General features: G+C 42.8%; 1 protein-coding gene across 4 annotated transcripts in view; it reads right to left on the bottom strand.

Annotated features, from left to right (window-relative positions):
* The window catches only part of kat6a (K(lysine) acetyltransferase 6A), a 69,795-nt gene that overhangs the window by 21,651 nt on the left and 22,761 nt on the right, over positions 1 to 25,383 (bottom strand). For all 4 annotated transcript variants that reach the window (XM_056288170.1, XM_056288091.1, XM_056288329.1 and 1 more), the window contains 5 exons: positions 6,046 to 6,154; positions 3,124 to 3,239; positions 2,363 to 2,444; positions 1,905 to 2,019; positions 796 to 1,112 (listed from right to left, as the gene is read on the bottom strand). In XM_056288170.1, the coding sequence (XP_056144145.1) occupies positions 796 to 1,112; positions 1,905 to 2,019; positions 2,363 to 2,444; positions 3,124 to 3,239; positions 6,046 to 6,154 (739 nt within the window). The remainder of the gene's footprint in view (positions 1 to 795; positions 1,113 to 1,904; positions 2,020 to 2,362; positions 2,445 to 3,123; positions 3,240 to 6,045; positions 6,155 to 25,383) is intronic.

The following is a 25,383-nucleotide window of genomic DNA, read 5'->3' as shown; positions in this document are numbered from 1 at the left end:
GTTTCATTCTTTCAAGATACACTTAAAGGGAAAATTCACAGATTTTCAAACTTATCTCTGTTTATCTGTGACAGGGATAGCACACGAAAAACACCTATAGTTGTTCCCGATTGTTTCTGCATTTCTGGGACTGCAGGGAAACAGTTTTTTTCCGGGGGTTTTCCGGGCGTCAAGTGACATTGTGATGTCAGTTGGCGGACAGAAAAACTAAATACACCCTAGCAGAGTTTACTAATACTCAAACTGACTATAAACAAACTGTTCAAAAAACACAACCTTGTTCTCTCAGCTAAGCCACATATCCAATGGTGAAAATGACGTCCCACAACACTAGCGCAGAGAATTGATGGACGATGATACAGAGGCTTACGTGAAATGCATTCTGGTACATGTAGGCACTGTGGGAAAGACTCTGTGAGCAGGACAACACCGATTTCTCTGTCAATATAGTACACAGTGAGGACTTTATTGCTTCAATTGGCTACATTACTCATCAGTACTTATTTCACACATACAAAACCATCGATGAAATTTCCGTTTAACAGCTTCAAAAAATACATAGGTGTTTCCCAACATTTAGCTGTTATCTAAAAAAAAAAGTGATACAATATAATGTACTACTCATGCCAAGAAGAGGGGATAGACCTGCAGTTGGAAAGTGGAACAAAGGGTTCAAACAATAAAGTTCAAATATGAAGCAATTCCATGAACATCTGTTATCTACAACCTCTAGTGTATCCTGCAGTTTGATTTAGAGTGTGCAAGAGGAAACCGAAAGTAATCCCTACTCCTTACCTGTCCTGTCATCTCCCTCTCCCTTACGACTGGCCTTCTTTCGGATGCGGCATTGCTGCGAGTAGTCCACCACCTCCTGGCGTGGCTTGCGGCCTTCAGGCGAGGGTGTAAAGAACTTAGTGAGGGCGTCGATCAGACCCTTGGTCTTCTTGTTGAAGCGCATGCTGCTTTGCGTTGGGTCATCGTCTTCTCGGAGGGAAAACAGGAGCCGGTCGTCACCGGGGTAACCCTCGCATGAGGAGCTGGAGGAAGAGTTGGGGGAGGCTGAGCGCTTCCGTCGGCCACGCCCACCCAGCTTCTTGAATGGCCGTCCGGGTCTGTAGGGCAGAAGAGAAGTTGGTTGAGACTATGCCAGGGCAGTAACAGCTGTGCAGAAATTATGTACTTGCTGAAGCCTATGCCATTACAGAAAAGGAACCCATCCAAAACATCCTCTCCTCAGTTGTCTAAATTCTATTACTCATAGTTTTTCTATAGGCTCATTTAAAATACATATCTGATAAAAACAATTTCCTGCCTGCATGTCCACAAAGAACGTCACTATTCATGGAACTTGTCATTCAATTCAATTTTTAAGAGGGCTAGACAGTTGAAATTATCTGGACAACACTCTTTTTTCATTGCGGTATAGTGTGTGTGGGGGGGGGGCGCTTGTGGACATGTCCCTTTAGCAATCAGATCATTAATTGATGATTAGTGGCTATCTAGCTTCCAGACATACAATGTGATTATTGCGTCTTAACCAATCAGTGATTTATATGAAGGAATATAGTAAAATTACAAAAGATCTGATTGACATGAAGGGAGGATAAATGGGAGTTTCTACGCTTTAGGGAAAAAAATCTGTAGAAACAGAAATTCTGGAAAGTAAGGAAAAATAAAAAATTAATAAATCACATCTCCATTAAATGAATTCACTCATCCTCAGATACCAGCTAAAAAATGTTTGTTCCAAAAATAGCTTCGCTCTCACTATCAAGTGCAGGCCTTGTAGGTGAAGCTGTTAAGATTATTTGTGCTGTAGTGAGGCTGACACATGAAATCTTGTTGTGCTCCTCCACTGGCTTGTAAGAGAAGCAAGATGCCATCACTTGGATGGCGGTCTTTACCTGTTCTTGGGCCGCCCCAGCGGTGCATTGTATCGCCGTTTGATTTGTGCTGCCTTTTCGTGTAAAAGCTTCTTTCCCTTTTTCCTGGGCTGACAGATCTGACAGATCCACATGCCTGGAAGCAAAAAGAAAGAAAACAAAAAGCATCACCCACTCACCTAGTGGTATTGACAATACATGTGTTGGCAGTTGGCACCATTAGCAGTTTAGTAATTAAGCTTTATACAGGTCATTAAAGTAGGAGGAAAAGACTCCTTAAGCACCTTTGTCATTGGTCTTAATACTAGCATGGCTTTAGTGCTCCCATGGAAAAATTGCAAAAAAAGGGTGTAGTGGGTCTTTAACTGAAACAGGATGAAGCTGAGGGGATTTCACGGATGACATTACACTGACTATAGTAAGCAAAACATAGGGTTATAGGTGCAATGCCCCTTAATCACCTTTTACCGTTCACTCACCTTTTGGCATTCGCGTGAGTGGAGGGTCACAGCACTCCATGTGGAAGCCTCGGTCACATGAGTCACAAAACAACATGTTGTCCTATATCAACCAAAAACACACACATGAACAAACCACTGTTTATGATGATTCTAAAGGGTATTTTTCAGAACAAGTCAATTCCTTAGTATAATTTTATTCTTCAGCAGTAAAAACCAACATTCGCGTATGACATCTAAATTTGTTAATCAGCAAAATGATGAAAACAGAGTGCTTCGTAAGTCTATGTGAGTTTGCCCCCTAAACTACATGATTCTTGAATTAACTGGAAAATCTCACTTCATATAAACAAAGTATTTTCCCTTTCCATTTGTATATCCCTTGCATACTGCGCACTTGAAGCTGTGTCTAGTCTAGTAAAGATTCTTGGATTATGTGGATACAAAATACTAAATAATGTGACCCTGAACGGTTCGACATCTTTGAGGTTTTTTTGCATTGTTGCTTTTTCCAAACAGATGAAGCATATCGTTTTAGAAAATATAACTCTGATACCATTTCACTTGTTCTTCCTCATTTATGAATGCATTTTACTGATAATGATTCCCTACAAGGAACAAGAGTTAAAAAGCGCATGCTAAGGATGACTAAAATAGCTCAATTCAAGCTCCACAGATAAAGATAAATTGGTCGCTGTCTAGTCCTTCAACAAAAAAAGACAGTCATGAGAGATGCTAGCCTGATGGCTGGCCACAACAGCAATGTTTGGCTGTCCACTCACCGCATTCTTGCCTTGATCCTGACAGCTGCTGCAGGTCTTGCATTCAATGCACTGCCACCATAGTGCCTTGACTCGCACCGTGAGCTCAGGAGAGAACTTGAGACAGGACGGGTGACCTGGGGATGTTCAGTCACACGCGTCAAAGTCACTTTTTTTTTGCCCCTGACTGACAGCCATAATCCAAAAACTAAAAACCCCAAATTATTCCAACCTCAAATGCAATGAGTAGCCATGTTTTTCATCTAATTGTCAAGTGAATTTTTAGCAAACTTTTGAAATGTCGGGGAAAAAATGCGAATTAGGTGTGTTTCTATTAACTGGTTTGGAGCGAATAAACTAGGCTATGCAAAGCGTATTTTCATCAGAAGTTAACGGTATAGGCTACATTACACGTGGCTGTAATAAACAGAGCAGAAGAACTTATTCGGGAAAGGTGTTTCCATCTCCCATAGCACATTAATTCTTTTTTTTTAAGGCAAAAACCACCTCAAGCAAGCGTAAAAACTTTTTTTGCAAAATCTGCCATTTCCATCAACCTTTTCTAATGCGATAACTTCAAAATGCACATAAAAACACGTTGATGGAAACATGGCTAGTGTGTTGACAGTTTAGGAGAGTGCCTTTTCAAACTGCGCTCTTGTTCTGTTTGCAGAATTGCAAACAAGATGACCACGTCAGTGAAAATAGATGAGTAACCTCCTGCCCCCCCTCATACAAGTTCTCCTATAAGCACACCCCCCTTTTCTTTCTGTACAGCAGTAGCTGGCTATGGCACACAAAAAAACTACAGCTGATGGTAGAAAAGATAAACTTATAATGGGCAATAATTTAGCCCTAGCTTCTCCAAAAACATTAATCAGTATAGCATGTGTTGGAAAGTAGCTTTCATCATGACAAAGTAGACATATCTGACTCTCTTAAAGGGAATTTTCCCTTTAAGCGAGCCAGATGAATGAAGGGAATTTTCCCTTTAAGCGAGCCAGAATTTCAACCTTATCTCTGTATACCTGTGACAGGGATAGCACATGAAAAACTCTTCAGTTGCTCCTGATTGTTTCTCTGGAGCAACAGTGAAACAGTTTTGTTTTGTTTTTTTTCCAGCCACCAAGCAACGCGTTGTGATGTCATTTGGCGGCTGTAAAAACTAAATACAGCTTGGAATGGTTGCAACTGTCGCTGGTTCGACTCCAGCAGGTGACCTTTGTTGCATGTCTAACCTCCCCCCCTCCCCATTTTCTGCTTGCCTCCACTATCACTGTCTAATAAAGGTATGAAAATACCAAACAAACAAACAAATAAATAAATACATTTACACAAAAGTTTATGTGTTGGCAAGTAGCTTTTATCATAACAAAGCAGAAATATCTGGTAAAGGGGATTTTCCCTTTAAGCTAGCCAGATACTTCTGATTTTCAGAATTTCAACCTGATCTCTGTCTAACCTTCGACAGGGATAGCACATGAAAAACTCCTGCAGTTGTTCCTGATTGTTTCTGCATCTCTGGAGATGCAGTGAAACAGAATTTTTTTTTTCAGCCACGAAGTGATGTATCGTGACATCATTTGGCTGCTGTAAAAACTAAATACAGTGCAGCATGGTCAACCATTGCTGGTTCAAAGCCAACCAGCGACCTTTGTTACATGTCTTTTTTATATATATATATATATATATATATATATTTTTTATTTATTTTATTTCTTTTTTTTTTGGCATTTTACGCCTTTATTTGATAGCGATACTTGAGAGAGAGAGAGCGAGAGAGAGAGAGAGAGAGAGAGAGAGAGAGAGAGAGAGAGAGAGAGATAGGAAAGGCAGGGGACAGAGAGGGGAAGACATGCAGCAGAGGGCCTGGGCCGGATTCAAACCCAAGCTGCTGCGGTAATGACTTAGCCTTTAGTTGTACACGCTCCACCAGGTGAGCCACAGGGGCGCCCTTTTTGTTACATGTCTTATCCCCCACCTCCCCATTTCCAGTCTGCCTCCGCTATCACAATCTAATAAAGGTACAAAAAATACCAAACAAACACAAACAAACAAATAAAGAGATTTACATACACTAGTATAGTGTATGTGTTGTCAAGTAGCTTACATCATAACAACACATAAGTATCTGGCCAGTTTAAAGGGAATTTTCCCTTTAAACTAGCCAGATACTTATGATTTTCAGATTTTCAATCGTATCTCTGTCTACCTGCGACAGGGACACCACATGAAAATCGCCTGCAGTTGTTCCTGATAGTTTTGGAGCGGCAGTGAAGGGTTTTTTCCAGCCACTAAATTGCCGTATCATGACGTCATTTAGCGGCTGTAAAAACTAAATACAGCCTAGCATGGTCGCAACCATCGCTGGTTTGAATCCAGCCAGTGACCTTTCTGCATGTCTTACCTCTCTCGCTCCCCCCATTTTCTGTCTACCCCCCACTATCACTATTTAATAAACACAAACAAAAAAACATCCTTGTTCTCTCAGCTAAGCTACATTTCTGATGGTGAAAATGAAGTCCCACAACACTAACGCCGAGGATTTTATGGACGATGATACAGAAGCTTATGCAAAATGCATTCTGGTACGTGTAGGCACTGTGGGAAAGACTGAGCAGGAGAGCACCGATATCTCCATCAATATAGTACACAGTAAGGACTTTATTGCTTCAATCATTACTCATTGGCACATACACAAAACCATCGGTGAAATTTCCCTTTAAGCTCTCCAACCTGCACTAGAACCATACGTAGGGATGGCACAACAGATGACTACTGTAAACCCGAAACAACCCTGAAATAACACTACTAGGTGAATGAGAGAGAAAGCTCTGGAAAGGAGGAGAGGGCAAGATTTTCTGAGATCTGTTCTAAGTCGTGTTGACAAAAACCATCAAGAGGCACTGAGCTATGGGCCTACCAGACATCACCACCACTCACCGCTGTTGCCACAGTCGGCACAGGAGATGAGCTCCTCGGGCTTCTTGTCGCGATTCTGCTCCTTGGTCCCCAGACAGAAGCTGCATATTGGGATGGGCTCTGCCACCGGCTAGGAGGAAGACAGAGCGAGTGAGAGAAAGCCAGGGAAAGAGACCGAGGGAGAGAGAAAAAAGAAGAGAGAAAAAGAGTGTGTCAGTCTGTGAACTTAACAGCTCCATTGCACAAATCAAACAACAAAGCGTCCTTGAGCACCCAACCCAACTGGATCACTGTCACTACGTGCATTATACAGGACTGCATCAACGACTGTATGCCATCACTGCATAGTGTTCTGTCTATCTGGGTCTGTGAACAGAGACCCCTGGCTATAATAATGAGCATGAGCCCCACTATGATAACTGACCTTGTATAATTCATGTGACATGTCATGTTAGAGCCTGCTATCATATGCTGAGGTCTCTGTTGGCTCCTGAGTTGTTTGATCAAAAGCAACAGAGAAAGAATGAACTCTGTTCCCTGGTGCTGTTCCGGCTGTGGATTTCCATTTCTATTCCAGAGAGCTGTGCCACTTAAGGCCCCGTTTTGATGCTTATTCTGCAGCACGCCATCTGACATCCAGTTCTGGGGCATCATAAATCTTTTAGCTTGCGCTCCCCAAACACGCAAACCAGAGTCAGAAGGTGGCTACATCGACACAAAACAAATGCACCTTGACATTATCAGATGGGCACGCATGAATAAACCCAAGCCAGGGATGTGGCCAGCAACAAAAAGGCAGAAAAGAAAGAAAAAGAATAGGACTTTTGTATCAAATAAACCAGGAGAAAAAAAAAAAAAGAAAAAAAAATCTCATCCATATAAGAATCATCTGTGAGAACTTTCATTCCCCTAGAAAGCTACGAGCCTGTATGTGAAAGTGAACACGAACGTGCACACAAACGGTACAGAGGGGCCAGAGAGGAAGGTGTGACCCTTTTTCTAAAGCACGAGGGGGAGGGGAGGCCTGTGGGTGCCTTCTAACACAGAAAAGAGGAGTGGTACAGGATTAAGGTAATCAGAGCAGGAAACCACACATCTGCAGAACGTCAACTCTTCACATGGTTTTTCAAATAACATGACTTCTCTTTTAATACACAGAAGACAATGTGCATCCCTCAACTCCAACAAAAACATTAAGATTACCAAAAACTGGTGGTTTTCTTTTTTCTTTTTTTGTGTGTGTGTTTTTGTTTTTCTTGTTTGTTTTTTTGTTTGTTTTTTTTTTTTGCTGGAACACAGCATACTGGTGATCAGCAGGCTGCTGTGCACATAGCTCCACATAGCCAGGTAGGCAGCAGGTCTGGGCAGGGAGGAGACATGGAGGAGGAGACAAGAGTTTGATTTATTAGGTTCATTTCCCAGTGACTCAAGCCCCCCACCACCACCACCACCACCACCACCACCACACACACACACACACACACACACACACACACAAACACAGCACACACAGCACAGGGACACCTTGCACTGAAGAAACGAGTTGGGGTCGGGAGTGGTAGGTGTGTTTTATGTGTGTGTGTGTGGGGGGGGGGGTCAGAGAAAAGGGCAGATAAGAAGAGAGATACAGGGTATACAAAAGGGAGAGGGAGGGAGCGAGTGAGTGAAGGCGCCAGCATGTGAGGACAGATCTGGCAGGGAGAACAAGGAGAGGGAAATGGAAAGAGAAAAAGAAAAAAAATCTGCTGCAGCAGTCCTTTGAGCGCCCCTGTGTGCGACCAACACCTCAATCATTCCTGACACTTAACTCCTTCCTTGCCGAAGGAGGTCAATTGCTCTTACTCACCCTCTCTGTGCTTCAGTAAACACACCCAGAGAGCATTGCCCTCTACATGCATGTGGGTGCGTGCGGGCGCACACACACAAACAGAGCGGTACTGCTGTTGCTGACTGCCATGGTAAATGAATCCCCAACAGATGCTAAAGAAATAAAAAAGGTAATACTTTCCACCAAGACAGGGCTATTAGTGCTGCGAAAGAGGATCCTAAAAGTCCCCCTGAGAGCTGTATTTGTCTTTTATCCTCCTCTACCTTCATCAACGCTACCTACAGCTCTCACACAGAAACATCATGAGAACCATCAAAAGTGTCCATGGGTGTGTGTGATGGCCGCTGTTAAACTCTTTGTGGGTATATTTCAAGATCGGGGTGTGTAAATATGAATTGATTCTCATCAGAAAGTCTGAGACAGTGATGCATTTATTCCAAAGCTCGAATCCGAATGAAATTTAGATCAATATTAGATTCAGTGGGGCCCCCCGGTGGCTCAACCAGTAGAGCGCTTACCACATAAGACTGAGTCCTTACCACAGCAGCCTGGGTTCGAATCCGGCCCAGGCCCTTTGCTGCATATCATCCCCTCTCTCCCCTGCCTTTCCTGTCTCTCTCGACTATTGCTAATAAAGGCCGAAAATGCCAAAAAAATAATCTAAAAAAAAATTAGATTCAGCAATTACACAGAAACTGACATATACACAGAGATAAACCTAAACCCTAACGCTACCAACAACAACAAAAAAGCTTGGAGAAATGGTTTGATTTCAGATTCAGTACTTTTTAAAGTTTGGAATTACTTTGTATTCTAAAAGAGCAGTCAGTGCAAGACGTTTTAACCAAGTGGCACTATACGTAAAACATGGAGTGTCATAAAATGAACTGACAGGGAGGCCACATCAACCTTGACATGCAAATGCATCATGGAGTGAAAAAAGAAGAAACAGATCAGCTAGCTAAGGAGTGACCATACCTGAAGCAGGCATTGGTATCTACCGCCAAAGCTTTTTCAACCACAAGTGTAGTTGTTTAAAGGCAAAAAGGAAAACAAGGACATTCATCTGTATTGCATGTTGTATTGGGGAGATAAAACAGACTTTCAGACCCAAGTAAACGAGTGGGAAGCGCTTCACTGTACAATGCATCCCTTCATTGTGTATAAATATGTGACAGAATCTAGATCAAGTCCAGCGTTAGAAGCGTCGACTACGAATTGCTGGACACCACATGCAACAGGGTCCTATTAGGGCCGATGATACTGACAAAATTTATCTCCCCCCCTTCCCCCCCCAATTGTTCATAGCCAACTACCCCACTCTTCCGAGCCATCCTAGTCGCTGCTCCACCCCTTCTGCCAATCCGGGGAGGGCTGCAGACTACCACATGCCTCCTTCGATACATGTGAAGTCGCCAGCTGCTTATTTCCACCTGACAGTGTAGAGTTTTGTCAGGGGGACATAGCGCGTGGGAGGATCACGCTACCCCCCCCCCGTCCCCCGTCCCCCAAACAGGCATCCCGACCGACCAGAGGAGACGCTAATGCAGCGACCAGGACACATACCCACATCCGGCTTCCCACCCACAGACATGGCCAATTGTGTCTGTAGGGATGCCCGACCAAGCTGAAGGTAACACTGGGATTCCAACCGGCAATTCCTGTTTTGGTAGAAAATGGAATAGACCGCTATGCCATCTGGATGCCCAAAAACATGATATTTTTGACCTTGGCATCAATAATGTAATATTATTTTGGAGATGACTTGTAGTGCTTTCATCAGGCATGTATGTATACATATCAAAATTTTGAGAAATTATCATTAGTAATGTGGGTATAATGACCAAGCAGGTAGAGGCCTTCATTGTTCATTTCATTCAGCTAAAACAGTCTAATATGTTCAGAAAAAATATCACTTTACTGTAATGCAACCATTTAGACCAGGGAATGAGAAGACTTAAGTTACATCACATCACAATAACCAAAACCCCAGAAGATATCTAGTCTCATATCAAGGTATCCAGATTAAACCAATATATTGCTCAGTAGGCTTGGGTGACTGGATGAATATATCGGCAATCGGCCGAGTCAAATTGGCAATTGTTGTTTTTTTTGGAGGGGGGGGGGTTTGCGAGATTTTTGTTCTTTTTATGTTGCTAATTTAATGGTCTGCCTCCTCGAGAATGTAACTCGGTAAATAATTAACCTTTATAGGAACTGGCAGTTGTAGTTGGGCCATACGCTCGTTCTTGTTGCACTGATTTCCAATGAGTCTCTAACAAAACAGGATAGTGACTGCAGTAACAATGACAATTAAGCCGTCTTTAGTGGTTGCTGTCCAATCGATTGGTGCTGAAAAGCAATGTCAATTAATAAATCATATTTGAGAACTAGACCAAAAACTGTATGTGCAGTTGTGCACCCCTGATCATTTAATAGCATAGTTATCTTATCCCCATCTGTTTGTTCATTTGGAGGCTGCAAGCAGAGGTGTCCTTCTCTGATGCCATCGGACTTTTTTTTCCTTCTCAAATCGTGTTAGACAGCTGTTCAGCCCATCTTTACAGCTTATTGCTTAGCAAAGATCTCAAGGTGATTTATTTTGTTTAATTGAAGAAGAGTAGCCTATAGGCTGTAATGTTTCAGTAAAATTAGATTTTCACATTAAGGCTGATGCAAATTGGTAGTGCTAGAATCTTTTGCTGGCACTACTCGTTTGCAAAGATGGCAATTACTTCATTGGGTCCTTCGGCTTGCTGGTTGTGTCCACTTTAAAACCGAAATAATCCTAAATAGGAGATTTTATATTCTTTTTCGCAACGAGCAATTCTATGATTACTTTTGCTGAAAATGGCGCGTGGCGGGGGGGGGGGGTAATATATCGGCAATTGCCAATTGTTGGGCTGACGGGCCAGCAGGAAGTTGACTTATCATCCAACCCTATTGCCCAGCTCTATTTTCTAAATCACAATTGCTGTGCATTAGTATACAGAGTGCATGTGCAGAATGTATTCCTTAAATAAAAACTACTGCTAGCCTAGGCAGATGTTTTAGTGTGCCACTTGGGTATATTTCTTCAATTGTATCATAAATGTTGGTGATTGTCAATATTTGTGATTAAGTGATTATCCTAAACTCAAGTTGAATGCTAGAACAAACAAAGCCAGGGCTCCAGTTGGTGACTAAAATGGTCACCAAGCCGGCTGATAATCACCAGTGGCCACCATTACCCGCAAGCAAAAAAAGAAAAAGAAAAAAGAAATGGCCATGCATTTGTTTGTGTACTGAACTCTCATTTCCTCGTGTGCCTGCATCTACCTGCCCCATCACGTGATCTCCTGTACGGTTTCCAATACATAAACTCTACACTCCTGTCCTGCGGTGGTTGAAGCATCATCTGTACAGATGAACAGAAACAGTAGCTGAAGACAGTTTTAACGTGACGTCTGTCGGGTTAAAAATTTGAAGTGTTAACTTTATGAATGGTGTTTAATTTAGTTTGATATAGTTTAGTTCAATGGAGTTTGAATTTAGAAGTTAGACGTAGCCAGGGTTCGAATTACGGAGGAGCTAGGGGGAGCTCGGCATCCCTGAAATGGACATGAGTTCCCCTGAAAGCCTACTTTGAGAAATTTAGAGGAAGCTCTGAAACATCATCCATTTTTGTGTTAGAGGTTATAAATTTTATTTATCTGTACATCAAGGTTCCTTAAATGAATATCAATAGTAAAAATATGCCAATGTTGTGTTTATTCACTCATTATATTAAAATTTCCGATCATTTGTCTCCACTATACTAAACATAACAGTGTCTATCCCTGCTGTGGCCATCCATCCAGCAAACTCAAAAAAAAAATGTTTATGTCAACACTTGAACTTCTCTTCATTGAGTTAGCTAGCTAACAAGGTAGCTAATTTGGTATCTGAATGGTAAATTATAAGAAAACGTGATTTTATTCAGTATTTTTGAATGGTAAAAGGATGAGTAGTCAGCATGTCAAAACAAGAACCCAGGCCCCTGTGGTCACTTCTGATTTATGGTAAGAAATCAGGGAATGACTTGCTTGAGCAGTGGGCTTATGAGGATTGGCCCTAGTGCTATTTACTATTGACGTTTTTTGTTATGATTGTTATGTGATTTTGTTGCCTAGCGGCGATGCAACTGGTCTATTCTGTTTTTCCCACAGCCCCATACAACTGCCGCTATGTGTCGCAAATTGTGGTCACTCACTCTGTCATGTCAGTATATTTACATGATGTTAGAAAAAGTCAACTTATTGTGTTAGTCCGACTAAAACTGGACTTTAAAATACATGTAAACGTGTTAGTCCGACTGAAATAGTACTAAATCAAGTTCCTCGAAGTCGGACTAACACAACTAGATAATGCGGTCATGGATCAATTTACTCTGGCATGTATATGCTTCAATCAGCCCCAAACTGGCCTAGGCGTTCTGCGCATGATCCATAGTTCCCACGGCGGTCTTTCACCCGGAAGACGAACAGCGTAGTATCAACAGTATCTACATGGCGAATACTAGAGCGAGAACCACGCATTTCTGGACAGACGTGGAGACAAACTTTATGTTGTGTCAACTAAAGGAGTTGAGTATCCTAAAGTACATGGATGGAAAGAGAACACAGAATGGCAAACTATTTAAGAAAGTGTCAGAAAATTTGGACGAAGCAGCATTTAAAATAACCCCCGAGCAAATCCGTGTTTGGTGGAAGCACCTCAAAACGGCCTACTACTAACTTGTTTGGTATGTGACGCAACAGGTCCCTCAACAGGACTACTACTAACTTGTTTGTCGCTTGTTTGGTATGTGACAGAATAGGTCAACTGGAAGAAGGTCCAATAGCAACCAGCTGAAAGGGGGCATATCACCACCTACCATACCGGGGTCGGACATACTTCCATCAATAAATCGATTCTCCCCCGGTTCTTGTATAATGGGACAATGACAGTAGTCCAATTACATGGCCTAATTGAGCTATAACAGTAGCGCGACTTAATTGTGCATGTAAATGCATTGACTCACTCATGGATGACCTGAGAGGGGCATTCAAAATTCCTCAGAATAATAATAGTCTAACGAAAATGAAGGGAGCCTCTTTCTGGCTGTCTGTTCTTCAATTTTCTTGACAACCATTCATCCGATCGACTTAATACTTGGTGGGTGCGCCATGGGCCTGGACGATTTCGTGCTCATTATAAGACTTGCATGATATAGGATAGGCTAGCCTATAATATAGGCAATGTGTGGCATGTGTGCTATGCACCTGAATCCTGTATGCTATATCTTGTTTGGTATTGATTGTCATTTTATTTAGGCCTGTGGTTTTTCAATTCTATTTTTGCAAGGTGTTGAAGAAAAGTATATTATGGTGTATTATCATAGTAACATTGCCTCCAGGATATGCAGTAGGCATTTATGTGTTGTATTTCAGTGTGGTTGTTGTCTTGCTAGTCTATGTTTTGTTTAAGACCAACAGTTGAGGCTGTGGGCATGTTCCGATGCCATGTGATATAACCTAGGTCTGGTCTGTTTAGAAGGGTAGTGCAAACCATTGGCTGATTCACTGCATGGATTTTTATTTGACCGACTGATACAAAAACATTGCAATGGTGAATTGTTTTTCTGTCTCTTTGTGTTACCTAAGAAGGGAGGCCCACTCATGTAGCGCATAATGGAAGATGGGCGCCATATTAGGACGTAGCACACGAGGGCAAAGCCTACCATGTGGCTGGGCAAAAAGGCCGACCGACACTGGGAGCAGCAGAAGGAGAAGGAGGAATAAGGAGACCCATCCTCTCAGCGCCTGAAGAAAACAGGCTGGGCAGGTCATCAAGAGGGTACTGGTGAACCACCGGTGGTTCCAAGTCAAGGAAGAGAGAGAGGCTGGGTCCTCTTCCTCAAAGACACAACAGTCGCCCTCCTCAGCCAGGGTTTAGAGCAGGCTGCTGCCCCCTTGTTCGCTGGTGCCTGGCTGGTGCAGAAGGAGTTGCATACTTCTGCCTGTTCTAACGCACCACCTGGGAGACAGCGAGGCAGGCTGGGCAGGTCTCGGCTTCCTCATGGTGACGCCAACCAAGGCAAAAGAAGCAGGCCTGGTGGCTGTCCTGGGAAGACATTCCAGCAGAGCAGGAGGAGCAGGTCTTGGTAGGCAAAGACATGACTGCGACGCAAGAGGAAGACAGGAAAAGAAAAAAAATCGCAGATCTATGCTCAAGGTGACTGAGTGGAAAAGGGAGATGAGATGCGGAGACACTGGGGTGGTTGGGTGCAGTGTGGCTCCTACCACTTGATTGGGAGGTGAGAGAAAAGATCTGTCTCAGGTGCCGAACCAGAGCCTTGAAGAGGTAAACCAATAGTGAAGCCCATTAAGAGGGCGGCGCACGTATGACATAGAACTGACTTGCTTTCAAAGGAAACCACTTCAATTGTTTTGTAACAATCAAAAACCAAACCTGGACGAAAAAGTCCATCTATCCATTCATCCATTATCCAAATTCCTTATCCTGCTCTCAGGGTCACGAGGATGCTGCAGCCTATCCCAGCAGTCATTGGGCAGCAGGCGGGGAGACGTCTTGGACAGGCCGCCAGGCCATCACAGGGCCTCTTAACTTAGATGGCCATTGAAACTCTAGTTAATGGTCACACCCGTACTTGCATATGAAACTGGTCGTTGGTTTTGGTCGTTATACATCTGTCGCCATCTTACAACGCTGTGATTGCAACACTCCCCAATACCCCGTGAACAGTGCAAATGGCCCCTGAAACTCCAGCTAGCAGTCACAGCCACACTTACACATGAAACTGGTCGCTGGCTCTGGTCACCACGCAACTGTACTGTTTATAAGGGATGAAAAAGTGAATTTAACAAAATTGTCAGGAACCAGCAGAACTGAATCAAATCAGTGTTAAACAGGAATACATCAACTCATGTTTGTATCGGTTTGATATAGTTTTGTACACACTGTATTGAGTGGGAAAAATACATACAACCCCAATTTTAAGTCTGTGTGTGCATTACAACCAGTGTGTTAGTTACCTAAACAGCAGGATTCAACTGGAAGTACTGACCACAACCTAATAGACATGCCTTTGGCAACAACTGGGGATCGCTGGTTTGAATCCCCGTGTTGCCTCTGGCTTGGTCAGGCGTCCCTACAGACACGATTGGCCGTGTCTGTGGGTGGGAAGCCAGATGTGGGTAAAAAAAAAAAAAAGTCCCAGAGAGATGCTGGTGAAATGACAGAATTATTACTCATCACATGATGTATGGTCGGTCGAGGCACCTGTTCAGGGGGAGGGGGAACTGGGGGGAACAGCATAATCCTTCCACACGCTACATGCCCCTGGCGCAACTCCTCACTGTCGGGTGAAAAGATGCGGCTGGCGACTCCACGTGTATTGGAGGAAGCATGTGGTAGTCTGCAGCCCTCCCCTGGATCAGCAGCAACCGGGATGGCTCAGAAGAGTCGCGTAATTGGCCAGATAGAATTGGGGAGAAAAATGGGGGGAAATACAAAAAATACAAAATAAAAAATTTCCAGTGTTGGGCCCGAATATGAACATCGGGAACGATGAACAGGTGTCTTTACCCTTGTGTGACACAATTGAAGAACAGCGATGTGGCATCTTAGATGCCCCACGACAACTCGACGAAAAGTCCAGCATGTCAGAATTTTCTGTATTTTCCTGCCTAGTTTGACAACTCCTAAAACATTTTCCTTGATATTGACCAATAGGATGACAGAGTACTCTCTGGATGAGAAAGAGGGATGATGTTGTTGCTGCTGTCAGGTGGAACAAGCAAATCGAGGAACATATTAACACAATGGTTATCTCAAGTTCCCTTTCAAGGATAGACAACCCATACTGCCCTCTTCGTGACACCCAAGAACGAGTCCACAACCCTTTTTTCTTTCTTTTTGGAACACAAAACCATCAGCATCACACACGGTGCTTCTGTAGCCATGATTGACAATTTCTTGACCCTCCTTCCCAATGACCTATGAACTCCCACAAGGTCAGGATAGGTGAGACACAATGATTGGTTGGGGTCATACTGTTGCCAGTCTCCTGGCCAAGTCACAGCAAGAATTTATGGCACTATGGTAGCCTAATCTGACATGGTGACCATCGTGAAAGACAAAAAGATCATGTAGTCTGATCGCGGCATCACACATAACAGGCCCTGAATATACACACACACACACTGCACTCAGACCCAACTGACACACCCACTTGTCCCTTTTGTTACACCTTAGCCCAGCAATGTGAACATAAGCCTTGCTCTGAGATATCCTAACCTCCACTTTGACTTGAAATCGTCTAAAACACTTGAGGCAGCGCATCCTTTTGTCAAAGGTCTTGTATGGGGATACAATAGAGCACAGAGTAGAACTGCAAGTGCCCTCGTTTTCAGTCTGCATCTTTTGTACAACTGGCTGGTGTTCTGGAGACACAGGACGGGAGAAGGAGAGCAGGGGGGGTGAAGGGGAGAACAATGGTGGAAGGACAAAACTACAAGAGCAAAGGGAGTAGGGGGAAAGGAAAAAAGTAGGGGGATGAGAGCTGAGAAAATGAGAGGGAAGCATTCATATTGTCCTTGCCTTGTCTCAAGTCAAGGTTCTCATTAACATGGGAGGCCAATCCCAGCCAACAGCCCCCTCCACTCCTACCCCTCTGACACACAAACCCAACAACCTTATTGATCATGGTTTTAAGACACACCAGTGTTTTCCTAGTTTAGCTGTTTTAGTCTATATATTTTTGCTACATTACAGGTACAATGTATCATGATTATTGCAGTTTAAAAACACTTTCAATGCTTGACTATCTCCACATCTGTTATTTGAAAACTACGTCAAGCAGGTCGAATCGCCAGCTGAATTACCAGCTAAGTGAATGCAGGCATCCGGGGGATTTTAAGGAAAAACCTGCACATAAATATCCATCCATCCATCCATCCATTATCTGAACCACTTATCCTGCTCTCAGGGCCACGGGGATGCTGGAGCCTATTCCAGCAGTCATTGGGTGGCAGGCGGGAAGACACCCTGGACACGCCGCCAGGCCACCACAGGGCCGACAAACACACACACACCCATTCATACCTCGGGACAATTTTAGTACGGCCAATTCACCTGACTTGCATGTCTTTGGATTGTGGGAGGAAACCGGAACCCCAAGAGGAAACCCACGCAGATACAGGGAGAACATGCAAACTCCACACACAGGATGACTCGGGATGACCCACCAAGGTTGGACCGGGGCTCGAACCCAGAACCTTCTTGCTGTGAGGTGACCACGCTAACCACTGCACCACCATGCCGCCCGCACATAAATATGGGTTTTCTAAAATCATGAGACACTTGACGAGACATGCACTGTTACATACTACTGCCATTCAGTGTACGTACACATACACACACACACACACACACACACACACACACACACACACACACACACATACATGCACACACACAACTGAGAAAATGCTCAGACTCAATGTACATTTTTTAATTGTGTTTTGCAAAAAAAATACAATTCCGTCATCCGAGCATTTACAAAGAGTAAAAAGTATATATTCCCTCTATAAAGACACATTATAAAAAACTGACAACTGACTTATTGCTAAACACAACAACCCACTGAAACTAAGAAAACAAACATAACACAACCATAAACAAACAAAAAAGAAAGAAAAAAAGCCATCAGTCAGCTAATAATAAACGGTGTCAATAATAGACACTAGTAGTCAGTGCAGCAGCATATCACCCACATCAGTGGTTCCCAACCTTTTTTCCTTGGAGCCCCCCCTACTTGTTTCTAAGAAAAGTTGAGCGCCCCCCGACACCACACACACACACATCAAGATAAAAGTGATTCATTGCAAATATTTATTTGCAAAAATTCACATCAATTATAATTATTATATTGTGGCGGACACTAGGGGCTATGCCTCTCACCCAGCAGGGCTGTGAGCTGGGGGCGTGGTTTACGTTCCCGGGCTCTCTGGTGCAAGGTTGTTCCTGTTAGAGTTTGGTTTTGGAGCTGAGGAATAAAGTTCAAACTCGCCTTCGTCTCCTGTGTTTTTCCTCATCCTGCCACAATATCATCAATTAATTATATATAAACCAATAACACTTTGTTTTATTGACAGGCAGTGTGTGCTATTTTGGCACACACAATAACAATAACTTCTTCCTTACATTTTTTCACTGAGTCTGTGCCATCCTGTTCATTCAGAAACTAATGGTCACCTTGGGCTTGTATATCTTTGACCAGGGATGGAATGTCAGGTGCGATGTTTATGACAGCCAGCCTAAAGTCCTGGTGTACATCGAGTCTGTTGTGGGCTTTGTTTTTATTGTTACAAGGGCACTGAAGGCTGTCTCAGACAGATATGTAGTGCTGAATGGGAGAATAACCCTTGTAACTGCGTGTTTGGCCAGTCTGGGTACAACAGCGTGTCCTTTGACTATCCAAAACTTTTTGTATCCATTCTCCTGAAATATTTCTTTGACACCGAGTCGGCTTGAAGGTCAGCAAGCTCATCTTCACAGCCAAGGTATTCCACGTCCTCGAGGCTGGAAGTGTAGGGGTCCATCACCCAACGATTCCTTTGAGGGGTTCCTTTGATAAGTACTCGTCAACATCGGCAAAAGGTGACAATTTCCTCCCAAAGTAGGTTCATTTGCCGCGTAAACACATTGCGTAAAGTCGCACGCACAGTGCCACCAGACTGTTTCATCATCAGTGGAAATGACTGTAGCTCCCCTTTTGTCATTTTCCCAACTCTACTCCAGTTTGTGCACAAAAACGTCGACAGCTTCTTTGCACTGCATGGCATTCAACTCAGGGCCTTGCATCCGTTTGTTTGTCTCATTGTAGAGACTGAAAGTGTCTGCTAGGTATGCTGTTTCGATCCGAAATGCATCCGTCAGCTGTTTGCACAGTGATCGATTGTGATCTTGCAAGAATTACATTACTTTTTCCTGCAGTTCCACAAAACGCACAAGCACTTGTCCACGCGACAACCAGCGCACCTCTGTGTGTAACAGTAGTGTTTGATGCGCTTCGTCCTCACAAAGCTGGGAAGTCTCGTTAGTAGGACAAATCTTAATGAAGTTTACAACTTTAACAACAGTTGCCAGGGTGTCACTAAGGTCTTCTGAAAGTTGTTTATTGGCCAACGCTTGACAATGTAGCATACAGTGGAAAATTACGCATCCTAGGGCTTTTTCCTTCAAGCGGCTGTTAAATCCCTTGTTTTGCCCATCATAGCTGCAGCCCCATCCGTGGAGCACGCAACAAGGTTCTTGTAGGGCAGATTGTTGGATGAGAAATAGGAGTCCACAGCCATAAAAATATCCTGGCCTGTTGTTGTTGTGGTTAGATTGGTAGACATAAGAATGTCTTGTTTCAAGTCATCACTGTCAACATATTGAACATAAACGATGAGCACGGACTCGTCTGACACTGTTGTCGTTTCATCCAACTGAATAGCAAAGGGAACATTCCTAAGCTTCTCGTGCAGCTGGTTCTGATAATCTCCAGCCATTTTATCAATTCTGTCTTTGATGGTGTTGTCAGAGAGTGGGACAGTTTTCACTTTATCAACCGCGTGTGGGCCACACAGCCTCTCTACAATTTTCAGACAGGCATGTTTCATAAGCTGATCTCCAACAGTGTGTGGCGTTTTTGCCTTGGTAATTAATAGCCAACACTCAAATGATGGCTCTGTGCAAATCACTGCCTGAACGTTCAAATGCTTTTCTGATGTTGGTGGATCTTCTTGATAGCGCCAACTGCTTTTTCCTCTCAAAAAATGTATGACTCTCCCAAATAGTCTCTTGATGTTTTGTCTCTTGGAATCATTTCATTTTGCTTGACTTCATGCTGTCATTAGCTAGTTTCTCACCACACGACACAGTCTGGCCGAGACTTGTCCTGTCCTTCCAAAAAAACAAAGTTAAGGTAGCTCTCGAAATAAGCCTTACTTTCTTTCTTGACACTCAAATCATCGGCACTTTTACATTTCTCAGCCATGTTGTTTCATTCATAAAGTGCTTCTGCTGACTGCAGGAAAAAATGAAGATGAGCTAAGAATTAGCTGCTAGCTGAGTAGCTACCTGACAACACTGCCCACTCAGAGTTTGATAGTGCAGATTGACGGGTCACAGAGGTGTGGTTACTAGGTGTAGCCCAACTACATTTTAGAAGGGGGGGGGGCAAAAATGTGTCTTTTTAAATATTCCATATACAGGCTTTTGTATAAAATAAATTATCCAGTCAGTGAGTTATTATGCTTTTATTTAACGTGCACTTTGACAACCTCAGAGCAGAAAAGCCTCACACACCCCCTGTGATCTTTGGCGCCCCCTCCCCCCAAGGGGTGCGCGGACCCCAGGCTGGGAACCACTAACCAACGTCACAACAAACTCAATATTAATATCCCTCTAAACTGCAAAAGCTGCTTCAATCAGGCATAAATGGGAAATTCATTTTCTGAACAAATTGAAAGAATGGACCCCATATTTCACCAAATTTATTGGAGGAGCCACTTAATGAAAATCTGATTTTTTCCAATCTAAGAAAATAGAGGATGTCTCTTATCCAGTGGGTATGAAAGGGAGATAAAGTTGATTTCCACTTGGTCAAGATCAATCTTCTAGCCAGTAGGGTGACAAAAGCTAAAATGTCTTTTTTGGATTTAGAGGGGGGGGGCAAAGCACTGAGAGCATTTGGTACTATTTCCCCCCCAATTATCTCTGATAGGATATTGAAAATCTCTGTCCAGTAATTATGTAGGGCTGGGTAAAGCCAAATGATGTGCATGAGGTTGGCAGGGGATTGCTGACATCTATCACAGGCTGTTGATACACCGTCATAGGTCTTAGACAACCGAGCCTTAGTGTACTAAGCACGGTATACCACTTTACACTTAATAAGACCATGTCTCTCACAAATAGATTATCCATGTAAATGTTCTAAAATCTCCGCCCAAACTTCCTCTGGTATTACCTCCCCCCCAGATCCTCATCCCAAAGGGCCTTTATAAAGTGTAATGACTCTGGATGTAAAAGATTAATTTGGTTGTATTTATATACGAAATTGAGCCTTTCAGAGTTGGGACTGGTGTCAGAAAACCATCTAGAATGGCATCATTAGGTAGGTTGGGAAACACGGGGAACGTGTTATGGGCAAAGCTACAGACCTGCAAATATCTGAAAAAATATTGCATAGGAAGTGAAAATCTGTCTGAAAGTTGTTGCTAGGATGCAAAAACCTTACTAATATACAAGTATTTAAAATTATTGATACCAAGATTTGACCAAATTAAGAAAGCACGGTCTGTCAGGGAAGGAGGGAAAACATGATTAGTAGCTAATGGAGCATAGGTAGAAAATGACTGTAGAACAAAATAGTGCTTAAACTGAACCCAGATCCTAAGAGAGGTTTTAACAATTACATTTTTAGAATAGGGAGAAGTAGAAGAATGTATAGGAGTGGACTAGAGCCTTAAGTGATACCGGTTTAGTGGAATTTACCTCTATAACCAGCCACATTGGGGGATGATCAAAGGCCTCATATTGAAGGCAGCATTTAAAAATCCTAATATTGGCTGCCCAATAACAGAACCTGAAATTCGGTAGAGCCAGCCCTCCAAGTGGCCTAGGCCTTTGCAAATAATGTTTACGCAGCCTAGGAACCATCTTTTTTTTTTTTTTATTACTTTTTATTTCGGGGTATTTTCTTCATTACAGGAACAAGAAAAAAACAAACAAACAACAAACAGAAAAAAAAGAACAGGAAAAAAAATGGGAGGTCATGGGACGATCAAGAAACCGCCAAAGTAGAATGTCTCATATACAGTATACTTACAATAAATGAGCTATCCTTCTCATTGGCCAAATAAACACAAATTTTCCCACCGTTTTTCTCCCAGTTCTTTTTGGAGCCAAATAGAGCAAGTCATCTGTTCTGAAGGATGTAATTGTTCGACAATATTGATGAAAAGTCCAATAGTAGGACTGTTTTTCTGAAGTCAGTGTTTTGTAATATCTTTTCAAAAGATGGACATCAGTTTTATTTAGTCCATCAGGGATATGTCCACGAAACAAGGATGAGAATGTAGTACTAATGTTAAAACCCAGCGTTTTTGAGATGATAACTGATACTTCCTTCCAAAAAGTCTGAACACAGGGACACGACCAAAAAACATGAGCATGATCAACCATGACTTCTCCACAATCACTCCAACAGCTCAGCTGAGTGCCAGTTTGTTGGACTTCAGCTTAGGGGTGATAAAAAAGCAAATCAGGTTTTTCCAGCAGAAGTCTCTCCAGGTCTGGGAGTTGGTGGAGGACGATTGTGTTTTCCAAGCATCCAACCACATGTCCTCAGTTATTTCAGTGTCCAGCTCTTTTTCCTATCATTGTTTCACATAGTCTGTGGAATCCTTATTCAGTGACGTGATGCCATAGTACAACTTACTTATAAGATGTTTGTTGCTTTCCGAGTTAGATGCATCAATAAATACATGAATAATAGCTGGAATCTCTCTTGGATTAGAACCTTTTATCTTTTTAGAAAAGTAATCACGGAGCTGTAAATACCTATAAAAGTCTTGCCTCTCCAACCGATATGTCTGACAGATTATCACAAGCTCCCAGTTTTTTAGCCTTGGAACCTTCTTATTCCAGATAAACTCCAAAATCAGGCGATCCACTTTACGGAAGAAGGTCTGAGGAAGGAAAAGCGGTATGTATTGGAACAAATAGGAGAATCGGGGATGAATATTAATTTTAACAGAACTGACTCACACAACTAAAGAAAGATTAAGCACAGACCAACGTTCACAGTCTTCTCAGATTTGGGTCATTAAGGGGGCAATGTTAGCTTTGTAGATGGCTTCAAATTTGTGTGTAATATTGACTCCCAAGATATGTTAAGATATGTTGGGCAATTTTAAAAGGTAAGTTGTGTAAAGGATAATTATTAGCAGCTGCATTAATAGGAAATATCTCACTTTTGTTTAAGTTCAATTTGTATCCAGATATTTGACCAAATGATTGAAGAGTGGCAAGGGCAGCAGGGGCAGCGGTAGGCAAGTTGGAAACATAAAAAGAAGTCATCTGTGTATATGGAGACCCTCAATTCTATTCCATCTCTAAATATGCCTGCAATATAGGGGTTAGATCGGAGTGCTATCGAAAGGGGGTCAATGGCGACTGCAAACAATAACGGACTCAAAGGACAACCCTGTCTTGTAGAGCAGGGGTCCCCAACCACCAGACCATGGACCAGCACCGGGCCGCAAAGCATTTGCTACCGGGCCACAAGGAAAAATTATGATATACAATATTCAAATAAAATCCCGTGACCATGTAACGCTAGAGGGCTTTTAATTTGAAATGGATACTTGAAGTGTTTACAATGATGTAATTTTATCACTCATTCACGTGGCATTCGGGGGACCAATGGTAACTTTTTTCTCTTTTTTTTTTAGAGATGCACTCAGTCAACTCGCTACTAGCAGCTAGTTAGCTACCATGAGTAGCAGTAAGAAACAAATGTTGTTTGAGAGTTTCTTCAGAAGAGGTAGGGGAGATAAAAGGTCTAATGACGATGATAACACAGAGACAGCAGAGGCCAAGACAGCAAAAAAAAAAAGAACGCTTCCTTCAGTAGGAAACACGACGAGTTGTATCTAAAATATGGCTTTATTGCGACTGGTGACTCACATGCTCCAAGCCCCCTGTGTGTGATATGTACAGACAAGCTGTCTAATGAGGCAATCAAGCCCTCAAAACTGCTTTGGCACCTTGAGTCCAAGCCCCCTGCACTTAAAGACAAACCCGTGGAGTTCTTTGAGCGAGAACAACGCGAGCAAGTGGGAGAGAAGCAAGTGCTGAGAGCCACCACCTCTACAAATGCTGCTGCTCTGAGAGCATCGCACTTAGTGGCTAGTCGTATTGCTAAGGCTAAGAAGCCTTTCACTATCGACGAAGAATTGATTCCGCCTGCTGCCAAGGACATGTGCCATGAACTGTTGGAGGAAGCTGCAGCTAACAAGGTGGCAAAGGTTCCTCTTTCAGCTACCACGGGTTCAAGGAGAATTGATGAAATTGGTGAGTTGCAATGTTGTTATATGTGTTATGTAAATGCGAGGAAACTATGCGCTGTGTGTTTAATATCCAAACGTTACTTTAAATTTTATGATACTATTGACTTATAAGCCTAACCTATATTTCGGTCGTTAGAATATTGTCAATATTAAACCCGTCCACGGTGCAAAAAAGGTTGGGGACCCCTGTTGTAGAGCAATAGAGGCGAAAATAATCCGATTAGATATTATTTGTCCTGACTGAGGCTTGTGGAGAAGAGTAGAGTAGCTTAATCCATCATCCATCCATTATCCAAACCGGTTATCCTGCTCTCAGGGTCACGGGGATGCTGGAGCCTATCCCAGCAGTCACTGGGCGGCAGGCAGGGAGACACCCTTGACAGGCCACCACAGGGCCAACACACACACACTCACACCTAGGGACAATTTCGTATGGCCGTTTCACCTGACCTGCATATCTTTAGACTGTGGGAGGAAACTGGAGCACCCGGAGGAAACCCATGCAGACACGGGGAGAACAGGCAAACTCCACACAGAGGACGACCCGGGATGACCCCCAAGGCTCGAACCCAGGACCTTCTTGCTGTGAGGCAACCGCGCTAACCACTGCGCCACCGTGCCGCCACAGCTTAATCCAAGAAATAAACTTTCTCCCAAAACCAAATCTCTCTAATTTATAAAAAAGGCAATCCCACTCCACCCTATCAAATGCCTTCTCGGCATCTAAAGATATTAAAGCTTCATGGGTATTAGAGTTGGAGACATTATAGATTGTATTAAACAGGCATCTAAGGTTGGAAAATGAATGCCTATCTTGAATAAACCCTGTTTGGTCCAAGGAAATAATAGATGAGAGAATATATTCCAGGCATAGTGCCAGCAGTTTTGATAACAATTTAAAGTCAACGTTTAAACAAGCTTATTGGGCTGTAGGAGGTGCAGGCTAAGGGATCTTTGCCTTTCTTCAAGAGAAGGGAAATGGAGGCTTGAGTTAAGAGTTTGAGGAAAGCAACCTAAATCGAACAATTCATTAAACATATCCATTAGTAAAGGGGCTAGCTAGTGCCAAATACATTTTTTTAAAACTCAGAAGGATAGCCATCTGGTCCTGGATATTTCCCACTTTGTAAAGACAATGTAACTATATTGAATTCCGCTATAGTGATTGGCTTCTCTAGCTCCTCTGTGACAGACTGCTCAATGGAGGGACTATCAATATGTAAATATGTACAATCAATATGTACAATATGTTCAATCAATCAATATGTACAATCAATCAATCAATCAATCAATATTGATTGATTGATTAATTGGCAATATGTACATCGTTACATCATGCCAATTAAGCCATTGTAATTTGAAATTTGACTGTCTAATTTATCA

This window comes from Lampris incognitus, chromosome 1 (assembly GCF_029633865.1).
Source record: "Lampris incognitus isolate fLamInc1 chromosome 1, fLamInc1.hap2, whole genome shotgun sequence".
Taxonomy (NCBI): Eukaryota; Metazoa; Chordata; class Actinopteri; order Lampriformes; family Lampridae; genus Lampris; species Lampris incognitus.
The sequence above is the reverse complement of the archived record's forward strand: the minus strand, read 5'-3'. Positions and strand labels throughout refer to the sequence as shown.